Source organism: Otolemur garnettii, unplaced genomic scaffold, assembly GCF_000181295.1.
Source record: "Otolemur garnettii isolate 467f Iridium unplaced genomic scaffold, OtoGar3 scaffold00278, whole genome shotgun sequence".
In the NCBI taxonomy this organism is placed as follows: Eukaryota; Metazoa; Chordata; class Mammalia; order Primates; family Galagidae; genus Otolemur; species Otolemur garnettii.
In genome coordinates, this window is record NW_003852673.1 from 449,959 (window position 1) to 468,005 (window position 18,047).

The following is an 18,047-nucleotide window of genomic DNA, read 5'->3' on the forward strand; positions in this document are numbered from 1 at the left end:
ACACAAAGGTCCAGTGATTTTTCTTGTCTGACTGACTCAGTCTCCAGAAAATCAGTAACTGTTTAACACTTCTCTCTGCTCTAAGCAGTAGATATTCTCACTATTTCTTTAACATACTTTGTTGGTGATGTTCATGGAACAATGATTTTCATATGTAAGATCTACCTCATCAATTAAGTATTAAAATGTGGTTGTCTATCCCCAGGTGTTTTCAATGTCTCCTTTACAGATAAATGGAAAAGTCATTTATATTTTGTCTTTGTTTTCAGCGTTCTTACTTCCGTACTCTTCTCATGTATGGGTTCCACTTTCTGGTGTGGTTCCTTTGTGTCAAAGGAATCAGGGACACACAGTGTGGGTTCAAATTATTAACTCGAGAAGCAGCTTCACGGACATTTTCATCTCTTCACATTGAACGATGGTAGGTTTCTTTTTTTTTTTTTTTTTTGTAGTTTTGGCCAGGGCTGGGCTTGAACCTGCCACCCCCGGTATATTGGGCCAGCACCCTACTCCTTGATCCACAGGCATCAGCCACGATGGTATTTTTCTAACTAGAATGTATCTGGTTTGTCTTATTACCCAGCAGTAATTCCAGGTAATGAGAAGCAGCCTTGTATTCTCATAATGACTATGAAGATTTATATAAAATTGACACCTATGTGTATAAATTCCTTCTGTGCCATTATACTTTTCCTAGATTGGATCTTATTTTGAAAATACACAAATACAACATACAGTAAAAAGTTATGTATTCACCTTTCTTATAGGCAGTATACATTGAGAAACCTGAAAACAGTGTTTCCTTAGGCTTTTTTCCTTTGAATAAAAAAGAAAATGCTCAGAAATACCAAAGCAGAATGGGGTACCCATTTCTTTCCGTCCTTTTACAGCAAATAAAGTCTTTTTCCTAAGACCGACCTTTTGACCTCCACATCTTCCGCCACCTTCTCAGAACTTAATCCTGTTCATTCATTTTCTCTCTTAGCGGTTCTCCACTGATCTGTACCCATACTCTTCTAGCCCCAGCCCTGTCTTTCTTCTTTCACAGCCAACCTTTTCTTAACAGAGTGGTCTGTATCGAGTAGCTTCATTTTCTTGTTTACCACTTAACGCCTCACCCCACCTTAATATGAGTTTTCTCCCATTCCTTCAGTCTAACCATCTGGTTACTTCCATGTCACTGAAGCCAATGGTCATATTAAATATTTGTCATACTTAACCCATCAGCACTATTTGATACTTCTGAGCTCTTTCTTGAAAACACTGGGAATATAGGTGACCAGGACTGTCATACAGAAGCAAGAAATCTGCCATCTGCCCTGACATTCTTACATCCGCTATATGTTTCTAATCCATGACCAAGGCCTATAGGTTTTAGCTATTATGTCGCTCTGTTATCTCCATCCTCAACACCACCATCCTTCCCCAGACTGCCATGCTGTAGCACAATGGAGTCTTTTCTAAACTTAAGAGTGATCAGTGATAGGTACCTCTCCTGCCTGGAATCAATCCCTCAGTGGTTTCCAGTGGCCTTTAACACATGATGCATAGCCTGGCCCCACCTGTGTCTCCACATACAAACTCCTCCCTTTTCCTAACCCTTCCCTTGCTCTACTTCTTCAAATCTTCCTTAGGCCAGCTTCCTCTTGCCCTGCAAACTCGCTCAGATGCCCCTGATTAGATGCTTTTAGAGTACTATGTACTTTATTCATAGCCCACTCCTATAGCTTTTCTTATTTAATATTTCCTTTTCTCTGTTAAAGCATAAAATCCATGAGAGCAAGGGTCCTATTTGATTTTGCTTACTAGTATATGCCACTGTCTGATAGAGTGCCTAGCAGTTAATAGGTGCCCGGTAAATGTTCTTAAAAGAACTAATAATATAGTGTTAGCCCTGAATCCTGTTCATGATGAGTATCTGCATAATTATTCCTGTATATGTCCATTTTAAGCCCTCTGCCACTTTTGTTTATCTGATTGCAAAGATTTATTGTCTCCCTAGAAGTATATGTTGTATAACCCCCTAAAAAATTGCTTTAAAAAGCTATATTTTCAGAATTAAGATTATCATTAATCTTTTATTTCCTATATTAAAAAATTTTAGGAAGTATAAATTTGGGCTTGAATTCAGATACATGTTTTTATTATGTTAAGACTAATATAAACTGACAGCTAATGGACTCCCCAAAATCAGAAAATGTAAGGAGCAACCTTAGAAGTAAAGCATTAAACATTTCTTGCTTAGCTATTAGGTTCTTTATAATTTGAAAGGAAGGATTCAGAAATGGAGAACACTATTTTTCATTGTTGAGGACCTTTTGTTTTCTTGAAATATAAAAGGTTGGTGTTGATAACCTAAAAATCATGAGGTTTCTTTGTCAGGGCTGTTGTAGGGCAGTACAGTGCAATAGATTGTAAGATGAGACAGATGCAAGATACATATGTAATTTCAAGTTTTCTGTTAGTCACATTAAAAAAAAAATGCATTTTTTAATCATATCCTTTATTTTATTTTAATAATATCTTTTAACACAGTCTATCCAAGACATTGTCATAACAGAATGCGATCAGTATGAAAAAACATTGAGATATTTTACATTCTTCTTTTTGCACTATGTCTTTACACTTATAATACATCTCAATTCAGACTAGATTCAGACTAGCCACATTTCAGGTGTTACCACATATGGCCAGTAGCTACTATCTTAGCACAGTTTCTGGGTTATTTTAAATTAAAGAATATTATTGGATTTTCTTTTTAAAATGTAATGCAAAAGACTTTATTCATTTTGGACATAATATTGACCTAACTTACAATTTTAACCTCTCACATTTTTATTTAGGGTCCAATTATGTTTATTTTATACCTATAAAGGAGAACCACCAGATGCGCATGTATCAGTTTGCTTAGTCTTCACTGCAGTAATATTTCATTAATAGTTTTCATTTAAACATCTCTGTTCCTGCACTTTAAATCAAGAAAAGCTAAAGAGCAATCTTATTTTTTTCTTACACAATGTAAGTTGTAGAAACCAAGTTATACTTCTACTTCTTATTTCCATACAGTGTCACTTTTGACTGTATTTTTTGTTGTTTTTCTTAAGGATTCATTAAAATTTCCTCAAAATTTTCAAGAAATCCAAATCAAGTCAAGTATCTAGGTATTAGAAATTTATCAAAGAATATACCTGAAGTTCACACTATTGGTATATCTTTGGATTCAGAGCTACAGAGTTGCGTATAGGTATATTAAATATGTGTGCTTAAATATTCATATAAATTAAATATGAATAAGATTAAATGCTATGCTAAGTATAAAATATAAAAAGATCTAAAATTTTTATAAATAACCTAAAAATGGTCTTCAAATTCAGATACATACACAGTAGCTCCTCAGTATTTGCACAGTAGATCCTGGTATTGGTTCCTGCTTATTAGTTCCTGGACCCACATCTAGATGCAACAAGAATTCTTGGGTAACAAGAATCTGTGTAGGTACTCAAATCCCTTCTGTAAAGCGGCATAATCTTTTTCAGATAACCTATGTACATCCTCCCATAGATTTTAAATAACCTCCAGATCACTTATAATACCTAATATAATGTGCTTTATTTATATTATTAATTTTTTTTTTTTAATATGTTTCATCTGAGGTTGATCCAATGTATGGATACGGAACCCATGAATTCAGAGGGCCAATGTTTGTGTGTATATCTCCATCCTCGGAGCTTTACCTCATAAGTTCTTTCCATTTATAGATGTTAAAATATTCTCTGAAATGTACTATCTTCCAGTGATTACTTTTTTATTTTTAATCAGTGTTACTACATGATCATAATGTACAGTTAGTTAGTTCCATATGTTTATAACTAAAGAACAGTCCCTTCCCTCATGTTCCCTAATCTCCTATTCCTACCCCCAGCCATAGGCACTTAACTCTTTGCTATTTCTTTGTGGTATTTGCTTTTATAGTCTAGATAATGGTTCTGCAAAGCTATTTTTCAGTTTTAGATGTTAGGAAACTAGGAAATCCATGGATGCACATTTTTAGATCTCTTAAATTCCTGTACAGCTGGTTGCACCTGTAGCTCAGTGGGTAGGGTGCCTGCCATCAAGGCTGGCAGATTTGAACCCAGCCTGGGCCAGCTAAAACAACAATGACAACTGCAGCAAAAAAAAAAATAGCCGGGCGTTGTTGCAGGCTCCTGTAGTCCCAGCTACTTGAGAGGCTGAGGCAAGAGAATCACTTAAGCCTAAGAGTTGGAGGTTGCTGTGAGCTGTGATGTCACAGCACCCTACCCAGGGCTATAGCTTGAGACTGTGTCTCAAAAAAAATAAAATAAAATAATTCCTATACCGCCTCCACACTTCAAGTCCAAGTACAGTTTTAAAATAACTTGGTTAGGTCAGTATTAATATACATATAGCTATGTGAAGATAATTCACATTTGAATGCAGTATGATTACATTATCTTGTACGATTTGTTTTCCTGAAGATGATAATCTAGAGGGTTTTTTTTTTTTTAGACAGAGTTTCACTATGTTGCCCTCAGTAGAGTGATGTAGCATCACAGCTCACAGCAACCTCAAACTCTTTTTGGGCTTAAGCAATTCTCTTGCCTCAGCCTCCCAAGTAGCTGGGACAAAAGGTGCCCACCACAACGCCTGGCTATGTTTTGGTTGTAGTTGTCGTTGTTTGGCAGGCCCGGGCTGGATTTGAACCCGCCAGTTCTGGTGTCTGTAGTTGGATCCCTAGCTGAGCTACAGGCTCTGAGCCAATAATCTGGAATTTTTTGTTTGCATTAGTGTACTATGGATCTGTCTCTCACATTCAGCCTCTGTTAAGAGTATAGTTATTTCTTACTGTGTTCAAACACAGACTCTGTATCAGTTTCATCTTTTCTTAGGAACATCTGTCTGCTCATATCTCTCCAGTTGGTCTCTGGCCTGCTACACAGCATTGTCTTTGATCTCCTTTTCCTGGTTTGCACCCATTTTAGTAGTGCACATCCTCTGTTAACATCCTAAAAATATAATAAACTTTTTGAGTTCTTGCATGTGAAAAAAATATCTTTATTCCATCTTCATGCTTAATAGTTAGGTGGAGAATGAATTATAAGTTGGAAACCATTTTTCCTTAGGAGTCTGAAAACATTCCCATATTATCTTTGGCATGCAGCATTTCTGGGGAAGAGTCCAATTCTGTTAGGGAATCTGGATCTTGATTCTTTAAATGGTGTTTCCACCCCCTCTTGGAAGCTTTTTCTGTACAATGCTTTGAAATATCATGATCTTAAGCCTTAATGTAGCTCTTTTTCATGCATTTTGTTGAGTACTAAATAGTCCCCCAAATCTGAAAACTCATGTCCTTTCATTTTTTTCACAAAATTCACTAATGCATATAATAAACATTTGAAGCTTATGTAATATAATTTTTTAAAATTTCTCTTGTAAATTGACAAATTTTACCTGCATGCATTTATGGAATACAAAATGATACTGTGATTTGTGAATAGGATGTGGAATAATTAAATTGAACTAATTAACATAACCGGCACCTTAAATACTTATTTTTTGCCCTGAGAACACTTGAAACTTACTCTGTTAGCAATTTTAAAATGTAAAATACACTAACCATATCTACACATTGAACACTAAATCTCAAAATTTATTCCTTCCGTCTTACGAGGCTTTGTACCCTTTGGCCGTCATCTTCCCATCTCCCCACTACCACCCACCAGCCTCTGGTAACCACCATTCTCCTCTTGTTTGTATGAGTTCAGTTATTTTAGATTCCACATCTAAGTAAGATTATGCAGTACTTATCTTTCTGGATCTGGCCTATTTCAATTAGCATAATCTCTAGTTTCATGTACATTGCCACAAATGACAGATTTTCTTTCTTTTTAAGGCTGGATAGTATTTCTTATGTATATAATCCACATTTTCTTTATTCATCTGTTGAGGGACACTTAAGGTTGATTCCATGTGGCTATCGCAAGTAGTGGTGCAGTGAGGATGGAAGTGCAGATACCTTTTCAATATACTTGCTTCAAGTCTTCTGGGTACTCAAGTGAGATTGCTGGATCAGTAATTCTGTTTTTAGTTTGAGGACCATCCATATAGTTTTCCGTAATAGCTACACTAATTACACTGCCATCAACAGTGTACCGGGGTTCCCTTTTCTCCTCATCCTTGCCAGCACGTGCCTTTTGATAATGGTCATTCTGACAGGTGTTAGGTGGTATCTTATTTTGGTTTTAATTTACATTTCCCTACATTAGTGACGTTGAGCATTCTTCATATTTTGTTTATTACCTTTTGAGAAATATCTATTTGAGTCTCTTACCTGTTTTTTAATCGGATTATTTGTGTGTGGAGTTGAGTTCTTTATATATTTTAGATATTAGCCCCTTACGAGACGTGTGGCTTGCAAATATCTTTTCTCCAATCCATAGATTATTTCTTCACTCTATTAGTTGTTTCCTTTGTTGTGCAGAGGATTTTTAGTTTGATTTAATCCTGTTTATCTACTTTTGCTTTTGTTGCCTGTGCTTTGGGGGCCCATTCTAAAAAGTCTTGGCCCAGACCAGTATTTGACCAAAAACTGTATGATCCAAATCTTAGTTTTTTCCCTTTTTTCTTCCAGCAGCTATACAGTGTCAGATCTTAGGTTCAAGTCTTTAATCCATTTTGAGTTAATTTTTGTACATGTGTGAGAAAGGGTACAGCTTTATTCTTCTGCATATGGATATCCAGCCTTCCCAATGCCACTGAGAAATATTCTTTAATCAGTTATTTATTTACTTTTTTTTTTTTCCTAGAGGCAGAGTCTCACTTTATTGCCCTCGATAGAATGCAGTGGCATCACAGCTCACAGCAACCTCCAACTCCTGGGTTTAGGCAATTCTCTTGCCTCAGCCTCCCGAGTAGCTGGGACTACAGGCGCCCGCCACAACGCCTGGCTATTTTTTTGTTGCGGTTTGACAGGGGCCAGGTTTGAACCCACCACCCTCGTTACATGGGGCCGGCGCCCCATTTACTGAGCCACAGGTGCCGCCCCAATTTTTTATTTATTTTAATAGAAAGTAATTTCAGTTAATCATTGTTTAATTCACCCCCTGCTTTTCATTCATCATTTTTAAGTTGCTTCTTTTGTCTTCTGTGTCCTTTAGTTCTGAGAAATATTCTTTAATCAATTTTTTATTTATTTTAATTGACAATAATTGTACACATTTATGGGGCATATTGTGACATTTTAGTACAGGTAATATCAGGGGTCCTCAAACTTTTTAAACAGGGGGCCAGTTCACTGTCCCTCAGACCGTTGGAGGGCCGGACTACAGGCCCCGGGACAAGTTGGCTGTTAAGCAGGACAGGCAGTGGCGGCAAAAACACCCGGCGGGCCGGATAAATGTCCTAGGCCAGCTGCATGTGGCCCATGGGCCGTAGTTTGAGGATGCCTGGATAATATGTAGTGATAAGTTCAGGGTAATAAGCATTCCATCATCTCGAACACTATTTCTTTGTATTGGAAATGGTCAATATCCTTCTCCAAGCTATTTGAAACTTTGTATGATATATTATTATTAACTGTAGTCATCCAACAATGGTATGGAACACCAGACCAGAGGGAAAACTCTTATATGGATATTCGCTGAGTTCCTGTTTGCAGCCCCACTTGTATCCCTACTTTGTACATATAGCAAAAAACTTCCCACGTCTTTAATCATTTCTTTGACAATCGCCTCTCCCCATTTTCTCTGTTCTCTCATACAGATGGATGTGGACCTCCTTACTGGTACTATAATTTTATCTTTTCTATTTTTGTTCTCCTAAGACTTTCGCAATTTTATCATCCATACCAACTTTTGAATTTTTTTTCTATCACAATTTTCATTTCCTAGAATTCTTTTATTTTTCAGTATTAATTTTTTAAAACATCTATTCTTGTTCGGTGACTGCAGCATCTTCCACTGCCTCTGAATGCATCACTTGAAACACTGTCATTATCTTCTTCCCCTCCATTGTTTCTCTTGCTTCCAATTTTTTTCTTGTTCCCTTTCATCACCAAATTCTTTCTTCATCTATCTTAGAATGGCACTAAAACCCTCATCAGAATCTGTGTGCATGGGCAGAACCTTTGACTGACTGGAAGATTTCACTACAGTTTAAACTAACAGAGCCTTGTGTAAAAAAGTCCCAACTACCACTAGGCTGGTCATTTTCATTCCTGCCTAGGAGCCATGAGACTGGCTGTCAACCTTCGGAGAACTAAAAAGCAGACGGCATGAGGAGAAGGAAGAGCTGATACAGATATGCAGTGAGTCCTCCTGTTTGCAGCCCCACCTGCAGAATCCGTTTGAGGCCTGGTTCCTAAGCTGCTGGGTGGCTCTCTGGCACCCTTCTCCCACTGCACTTGGCCACCTTTCTACCTTTCCTAGTTACCACATGTCCAGCTACTTTACAGCTTCCAGTTTTCTTTTTACTGTTATATTTTCCTCCCTTCCCTCTTCTTGTCTGTTTATTCTATTATTGTTGCTTTAGTTCTAGTAGGATTTCAGCAGGGTCCTTCCTCGTCTATCTGCTATGTCTAATAGAGTCTCAACATCTTTTTGTTCTTTAGGAATGTATCTGTTAGTAGGATAACACTTGTACAGGGAACTGTGTCACAAAAGGAAACATGGTGGCTTTGCCCAACCACATTTGCAAAAACAAATGAAGGCATCATAGCTGGCAAATAGCTCTTACACTGCGTCTGGGAGTACTTGGTATTTTAGTTAAAATATTTGCTTTGGTAACACATTGGGCACTTAGAATACAGTGATGTGAGTTGCAGGGGTTTTTATAGTATCTTCATGTCTTCTGAAATGTTTCAGAGTAAAATGATGTAATTCTAAAAATCCTTTTGGTCTATAGAGGGTTTTTTTAAAAATAGAAAGTGATTTCAGTTAATTATTGTTTAATTCACCCCCTGTTTTTCATTCATCATTTCTAAGTTGCTTCTTTTGTCTTGGATCAGTTACTAGCTATATATTGAAATCCTTAGGAAACTATTTCATAGTCTTGTTTAAGTTATTGTTCAAAGCTGTGTTATAAGTATCATTAGAACTAAGCTCACTAGCTAATAATTTTGTTTTTGTGTTAAAAGAGACAGTTAAGAGTTGAGCACCAGGTTTAATTTTGAAATAATCTCCTTTCATGAGTATCACAAGTCTAGTTAACAGAAGTAAACAGTAGTTAGTCCTTTTAAAAACACAAAGAACCCACTTTTATAGGTATTTTTGTTAACTCCAAGTATTTTATTAGGATAAGAAAAGGCATTGTTTAAAAATTAGTTTGCATATTGAATTATCCAAATACTTGGGATTTCAACTAGTTACCTAATGGATAGTGATAATGTTGTGACAAAAGCAAAACAAAACTCCCAAATTCAAGTTGTCTGAGATCAAACAGAAGTGGGCTTTAGGCATCTTCTAGTCTGTGCCAGTTAATGTTTTACAACCAAGGTCTGGCCTGGAGAGTGAGGGCTACATAATTTAAAGATAGGAGCAAAACAGCACAGGATTTAAACCAGGCATCTTCAAACTACAGCCCGCGGGCCACATGCAGCCCACCTAGGACATTTATCGGGCCACCAGGTGTTTTTGCCACCGCTGCCTGTGCTGCTTAGCAACCGACTTGTCCCGGGGCCCACAGTCCGGCCCTCCAATGGTCTGAGGGACAGTAAACTGGCTCCCTATTTAAAAAGTTTGAGGACCCCTGATTTAAACACTCAGAGGAGCATCACAAAGGTTTAACAGATAATGACGCTTTTCTTCCTGGACCTAATTCCAGTGAAAGAAGCAGCTGCAGAAAATTTATAAGCAGAATCAGGAAAACTTCTGAGTCAGGATTCAAAGCCTTTAGGGAAAGTGGTTTTGACCAAAACCAAGGGACTAACTGCAGAGGAGCTTTAAAAAAGTCCTTTTCATGAGTAGAAGGAAGGATGACTAAGGATTTAGAATAGAAATGGTTTTTAGAATGTGTGTTAGGACTACTAACAAGCAATACTATATCCAGTTCCTGTGTGTGTATTTCATTATACCCAAAGAGCATTTTGGTCTGGAGTAAAGTACTTTTTCACTTTCACTGCCAATACAGGCAGGTCCTCAGATTATGAACAAGATAAGTTCTGTAGGTTTGTTCTTAAGTTGAATTTGTATGTATGCTGGAATACGAACATTTACCACTTGTAATAGCCCCTGCTCATGTGAGTTATACATAAAGTTGGATGTTTATAACTTGGAGACTATCTCTATTTTCTGGGATAGCACAGGAAAGGGAAAGGGGAAGACAGGGCCCCAGTATTAGAAGGGAAGCCTTGATCTTTTGGTGATGAAGAAGATAACTAAGCAACTCTACAGCGATTGAGAACATTCTCTTTAGAGCTTCCCAGAGTTCTATTTTGTCAGCTCTGAATCAGTTGAAATGCTGTCAGTTCTGTACCTTGAGCTAGTTAAGGCTGAGATTGAAAACATCAGTCTTGAAAATTACCAACATTAAATCTTGGAGCCCATGCATTTTTACCTCTGAAAGTTTCTGAGTTGTTGTACAGCTGTAATGTTTCTTATTTAAATGTTACACAGTGACATACTAAATTACATTATTTGCCTTAGAGCTTCTGAACTACTGATCTTTTAACTGTTTGATCTCTGTGAATCTGATCTTCAGTTTTATAGTATAAGCTTTACATCTGCTGTGTAAGCTTCTTTACAACATGCCAAAGTAGAGATCTAATTAATGTTCTATTTGTCTTTTTAAAAATAAATATGAATTTGTTTTCTATTTTAGGGCATTTGATGTAGAACTGCTTTATATAGCACAGTTCTTCAAAATTCCAATAGCAGAAATTGCTGTCAACTGGACTGAAATTGAAGGTTAGTATTGTTTATTTATTTATTTTTTTTAGAGACGGAGTCTCACTTTGTCGCCCTTGGTAGAGTGCTATGGCGTCACAGTTCACAGCAACCTCCAACTCCTGGGCTTAGGCGATTCTCTTGCCTCAGCCTCCCAAGTAGTTGGGACTACAGACGCCCACCACAATGCCCGGCTGTTTTTTTTTTCTTGCACTTTGTCCAGGGCCGAGTTTGAACCTGCCACCCTCGGCATATGGGGCCAGTGCCCTACTCACTGAGCCACAGGCGCTGCCCATATTGTTTATTTTTTCACTGATCTCTTTAGGCAAAGTTGGGAGATGTTAGACAATACAGTTGCCCAGTAAAGTCAGCTGACTTTAATGTTCTCCCACTCCCTTCATCAAGGCCTTTTCAGCTGTCTTGAGAGCCTGCTCCTTAGACAGTACTGCCTATAAGCCCCTCCTTCTGGCTTGCTGCCTTCTATATGTTTCTTTCTTTTCCTGGGGCCTTCAGTAGGCCTACCGTCCTGACCAAGAAATTTCAGTAAAACCTGCTGCAATAGACAAGGTCGTGGTGGCCTGAGGTTAGAAGCAAGGTCGATAGTATTTTGAGATAAACTTCATTGTTTGCATCCCCATTTCATTATGCTTTTTTGTCACTAAGTGAAATTAAGTACCTACAAACCACTATGTAAAGCTAAATAAGGAATATTTTACTGAAAATGTTCAGTTAATTCAGAGCCATTTTTAAATTGTTACCTATCTATCTAGTGATCCATCCATCCATCCAAAAATGTCAAGATGTCTAAACTCTATAATTTGAAGTCTTAGTAATTCCTATTTGGAAACACTTGGGCAGCTCTGAAATATAGAATATATGGAGAGAATATATAGGCTATATAGAATTTGAGATATATTCTTTTTTTCTCCTTTGCTTACCTTAGAATGAACCTCAAAATTTTTTTTTTTCTTTTTGAGACAAGAGTCTCACTATGTTGCCCTGCGTAGAGTGCTGTGGCATCACAGCTCACAGCAACCTCAAACTCTTGGGCTTAAGCAATTCTCTTGCCTCAGCCACCCAAGTAGCTGGGACTACAGGTGCCCGCCACAATGCCTGGCTGTTTTTTGGTTGTAGTTGGCCCAGGCTGGATTTGAACCCCCCAGCTCCTGTGTATGTGGCTGGTATCCTGGCTGCTGAGATACAGGCGCAGAGCCAGAATGAACCTCAATTAATTCCTGGTGTAGGAGCAGTTAACATAATCAACTAGAGACTTTATCAAAGTCCACCTCTCCCTGGTGATCACAGCCCTCTCTTTGAGAGTCATTGTTAAAGTAAGCCTTTATTACTCTGTAACCTCAGATGCTTAGAGACAGAAAAAAATTAAGAACCAGTCTTGAGATTATACAAACTATATAGTCTAGAATGAATTCAAACATCTTGGTGTCTTGCTGAATCAAACTGAGTTTATAGAAGTTAAGTCTCCTCTACAGCCTAAAATCAGAAAAGATTGGGAAGCAGATAGAAGGATTGCTCAGAAGTATAATGACCAGCTCTGTTCATCTATTTGTGTTGATCTATGCCCAACATAGACTCTACAGGACCATGAGATGGGGGAAAGCAAAAATCAGTTCATGTTTATGTCACTTGCTCATTGGTGTTAGAGAGACAGCTGTGTTGTAATATAAGTTATAGGTATCTCAACTTCTTCATTTATGAAATGAAGAAAATATCCCCTGAAATAAAAAAGAAAAAAAAAAGAAATAATGTGCTTCATCAGGTATTGGGTAGTTAAAAAAGTAATAAAAAAAAAATATGGTACCTGATTGATTACACAGAATAAGGGTAATGTCTACAAAGTGCTTTAGTGGTAGTGTTTTCATAAGAAAGCTAAATTTATATTATATTTAGAGCAGTGGAAAAGCTCTTCCTTGAAGATAAAGTATAATTAAAATGGCAATGAAAAAAAATCTTTTTTTTTTTTTAGACTGAATCTTACTCTGATGCCCTGGTTAGGTGCCCTGGTGTCATCAAAGCTCACAACAACCTCAAACTCCTAGGTTCAAGTTCAAACTCTTGCCTCAGCCTCCTGAGTAGCTGGGACTACAGGCATGAGCTCCCATGCCTAGCTAGTTTTTTTCTTTCTTTCTTTCTTTTCTTTCTTGTAGAGACGGTTGCTTAGACTGGTTTTGAACTCCTGAGGTCAAGCAATCTGCCTGTCTTGGCCTCCCAGGCCCTGCTGGCTATGAAATTTTTTATTGATACATAATATTTTACATATTTACAGGGTACATGTGAGTATTTATTATACACATGGAAGATATAATGACCACTCAGGACTTTTGGGGTATCCATCACCTTGAACACATTTTTGTGTTCAAAACATTTCAGATCTTCTCTTCTAGCTACTTTGAAATAGACTACATGTTGTTGTTAACTGTAGTCACCTTACTCTGCTTTTGAACATTAGGACATAAAACTTCTATCTAACTGTATGTACCTACCCATTAACCAACCTCTTCTACCCACACACATAAACACACATCCCTTTCCCAGCTTCTGATATCCATCATTCAACTCTCTGCCACTATGCGGTCATCTGTTATTTTGTTAAATAATAAAATAATTCTTTTTAAATTGCAGGTTCTAAACTAGTTCCATTTTGGAGCTGGCTACAAATGGGCAAGGACCTACTTTTTATACGACTTAGATATTTGACGGGTGCCTGGAGGCTGGAGCAAACTCGGAAAATGAATTAGGTTGTTTGCAGTCTTTGATTGTATTCTTATACTATCAGTGTCGAATTATTTCATTTGAAGTTCAAATTTTGAATAAAGCTAGAATTAAACCTATTGTCATTGTCTGCCTTTTAATAATTTTAAAGAATTAACTACTGTAAGTAAAAATTTGTATGCTTCTTGGACAAAATGGGTTTTTCTTTTCAGGTGTTTGTAGAAGTCATGTTTTCTTCTGCTTTAGTAATTTTGTTTATTTAGCTTAATTGTTATGATTCTGAGAAATACAACTTTTAAACAAGAGGACAGAGCAATTATTCTCACTCTTAAGTGCCTGCATAATTCTCAGGAACTTAAACCATAGTCATGTAACCATTTTCAGAGATTTAAAAATAAATTTAGCATATAAGTTTAAATATATACAAATTTATCCATATCAAACCTAGAAAATTGCATTTTTTTTTTTTAGAGACAGAATCTCACTGTTGCCTTTGTAGAGTGCCGTGGCTCACAGCAACCTCCAGCTCTTGGGCTTAGGTGATTCTTTTGCCTCAGCCTCCCAGTAGCTGGGACTACAGGCACCCACCACAACGACCAGCTATTTTCGGTTTCAGTTCGGCCAGGGCCGGGTTTGAACCCACCACCCTTGGTATATGGGGCCGGCGCCCTACTCACTGAGCTACAGGCGCCGCCCTAGAAAATTATATGTTAAAAGCAAGACCATAGTGTCAGTAACAAAGGTGTCCATTTCCTTTTACAGTCTTATTTTCCCCCTTCCTAATCTTATGTATACTGTATCTTTATACTTTCTGGCATCCCTTCCCTCTTGAGTTCATGTTATTTGGAAATTTTTTATTAAAAAGGAATTGGGCAGCACCTGTGGCTCAAAGGAGTAGGGCGCCAGCCCCATATGCCAAAGATGGCAGGTTCAAACCCAGCCCCAGCCAAAAACTGCAAAAAAAAAAAAAAAAGAAATCAAAGTGGTCAGGCACAGTGGGGCTCAGGGCCTATAATCCTAGCAATCTGGAAAGCTAAGGTGGGAGGATCCCTGGAGCTCAGGAGTTCAAGATCAGCCTGGGCAAGAGACCCCCATCTCTACTAAAAATAAGAAAAAAATAGCTAGGTGTTGTGACAGGCACCCATAGTGCCGGGTGATTGGGAGGTTAGGGGAGGACGGTTACTTGAGCCTGGGAGATTGAGTTTGTGGTGAGCTATGATGATGCCACTGCACTCTAACCTGGTAACAGAGTGATGCACTTTCTTAGAAAAGAAAATTAAAATTTTTAACATTGTCTAGGAGTGGTGGCTCATGCCTATAATCCTAGCATTCTGGGATGCCAAGGCAGGCAGATTGCCTGACCTCACAAGTTCAAGACCAGCCTGAGCTAGAGCAAGACCCTGCCTAAATAGCTGGGTGTTGTGGCAGGTGTCTGTAATCCGGGCTACTCAGGAGGCTAGGCAATAAAGACAGACTAATGGAACAGAACAGAGAACTCAGATACAAAACTGTCCATATACAGCCAAATGATACTCGGCAAAGTAGACAACAATATACACTGGGGGGGAAAGCCACATTCAATACATGATGCTGTTTGGATAGCCACATGCAGAAAAATGAAACAGCACTATCTCTCACCACTCACAAAAAATTGAAGATGAACAAAAGACTTTAAGCCACAAAACTATAAGAATGCTCGAATAAAACCTAGGAAAAATTCTTACAGATATTGGCCTAGGCAAAGAATTCATGAGAACCCAGTGGCAAGGTGGTGACTGTCACTCAGTGAGTAGGGTGCCAGCCCCATATACTGAGGGTGGCAGGTTCAAACCTGACCCTGGCTAAACTAACAAAAATAATAATAATAATAATAGCTGGGCGTTGTGGCAGATGCTTATAGTCCCAGCTACTCAGAAGGCTGAGGCAAGAAAATCGCCTAAGCCCAAGAGCTGGAAGTTGCCATGAGTTGTGAGGCCACAGCACTCTACCAAGGGTAACAAAGTGAGACTCTATCATTAAAAAAAGAAGAAGAAGAACCTAGTGGCAATCATAGCAACAATAAATGGGACTTGATTAAATTAAGGAGCTTATACATTTCTAAGGGAATAATCAACAGAGCAAATACACAATCTACATATTGAGTGAGAATATTTGCAAGCTCTACATTTTTGATAAAGGGCTAACAGCCAGAATTTACAAGGAAGCAAATCAGCAAGGAAAAAAAATTTAAAAGTGGGCAAAAGTGTGTGACACACCTTTTGGGGGTGGGACATAATTATAAGAGGGATGACTTAACAATTGCTTGAATTCTTTGTCAATTCTGGCTATTTGCCCTTTCTCAAATGTAGAGCTTGCAAATATTCTCTCCCCTGGTTCTATGTACCCTCAATGAATCCCCAATAATAAACAAATAAGTAAATAAGGAAAAAAGGACAAAAAGTGAACAAAATTTTCAAAAGAAGATTTTCTATTCAAATGGTTAATAAATATAAAAAGCATTAAATGTCACTAATCATCAGAGAAGTGCAAATTAAAACAACAATGAGATCACCTTCCCCCTGTTAGAATGGCTTTTATTAAAAGGCCAAAACCAATAGATGCTGGCGTGGAGATAGAAAGGAATAGTTATATACGGTTAGGACTATAAATTAGTAGAGCCTCTTTGGAAAACAGTATGGAGATTCCTCCAAGAACTAAACTAGACATACTATTCAATCCAGCAATCCAACTACTGAGTATTTACCTAAAGGAAAATAAGTCATTTTATTAAAAAAAAAATTTGCACTCAAATGTTTATTGCACCACAATTCACAATTGCAAAGATGTGGAATTAACCCAAGTGTCCATTGATTCATGAGTGGATTTTTAAAAATGTGTTATATGTATACCGTGGAATACTACTCAGCCACACAAAAAAGATTAATCAATGCCTTTTGCAACAATTTGGATGGAATTGGAGATCATTATCCTCAGGGAAGTATCTAAAGAATAGGAAAACAAATATCGCATGTACTCACTATTAAATTGGAGCTAACTGATGAGCACACATGTACACAGAGGAAAGAAAAACTAGTGGAAATCAAGCAGCAAGGGGTGGTAGGAGGAGGAAATGGACAAAACCCTACAGAATGGGTACAATGAACATTATTTGGGTGCTGGAAACATAACCCTAACTTAAGCATTACAGAAGTGATCCATACAGCCAAAAACATCTGTACCCCTATAATATTTTGAAATAAAAATTAAAGGATGAGCTAGTCCCCCCCAAATTTTAAATAACCCAAGTATATGTTGTCTACAGAAACCTCACTACAAATATAACATTGGCAAGCTGAAAGTAAAAGACGGGAAAAGAAACAATGCAAACTTCTTTTTTTTTTACATTAGCAAGAGAGTACAAATGATTAGGTTACGTTGTTTGTGTTTGTTACCCAAAGTCCAAGTTGTTACATGACACCAACTTTAACAAAAAGAAAGCAGGAATGGATATTATGATATCAGATAAAACAGACTTTATATCAAAGAAAATTACCAGCAACACAGAGAGGGAGACATCAAAGAAAATTATCAGAGAGACATTAAACAATAAAAAATATTCAATCCACCAGGAAAGCATAGAAATCTTAAATGTGTATGCCCACCCAAACAGATCTATAAAACATATAAGGCAAAAATTGATTCAAGTGGAAGAAAAAATGTAGTTGATTCTTTTTTTTTTTTTTTTTTTTAAGACAGAGCCTCAAGCTGGGTAGAGTGCACATGTGGTATCACAGCTCACAGCAACCGCCAACTCCTGGGCTCATGCAATTCTCCTGCCTCCGCCTCCCAAGGAGCTGGGACTACAGCATGTGCCACAACGCCTGGCTATTTTTTGGTTGCAGCTGTCGTTGTTTGGCCAGCCTGGGCTGGATTCGAACCTGCCAGCTCAGGTGTATGTGGCTGGCACCTTAGCCACTTGAGCCACAGGTGCCAAGTCGAAAAATTATAGTTGATTCTTAAACATTCCACTCTGAAAGACTTTCACAGGAAAATTCTACCAAACATTTAAAGAATTATCACCAATTCTACACACTATTTTTCATAAAATAGAACAGAAGGGAACATTTTCTAATGTTAATTTGATAATAAAATCAGACAAAGAGCAGAATAAAGAAATCTACACATAGACCAACATCCCTCATGAATATGGACAGAAAACTCTTAAAATATTATCCAGTAGAATTCAGCAATATATAAACAATCATTCACCATGACCCAAGTATGGCTTATATTTGAAAAACAATGAATATAATCCATTATGTGAATGGGCTGACAAAGAATATTACACAATTATATCAATTGATTTAGAGAAAAACATTTGACAATGTTCAACATCCATTCACAATAAGCCCCTCTGAAAAATAAAAGTAATGGGAACTT

The 18,047-nt window shown here is 37.6% G+C and overlaps 1 protein-coding gene across 1 annotated transcript in view; it reads left to right on the forward strand.

Moving 5' to 3' along the window:
- ALG5 (ALG5, dolichyl-phosphate beta-glucosyltransferase) overlaps positions 1–13,758 on the forward strand; it is a 50,485-nt gene extending 36,727 nt beyond the window's left edge. Inside the window, exons 8-10 of the mRNA XM_003803099.2 lie at positions 270–421; positions 10,834–10,919; positions 13,539–13,758. Coding sequence (XP_003803147.1) covers positions 270–421; positions 10,834–10,919; positions 13,539–13,654 — 354 coding nt within the window. The 3' untranslated portion in view covers positions 13,655–13,758. The remainder of the gene's footprint in view (positions 1–269; positions 422–10,833; positions 10,920–13,538) is intronic.
- The last annotated feature ends 4,289 nt before the right edge of the window (positions 13,759–18,047 follow it).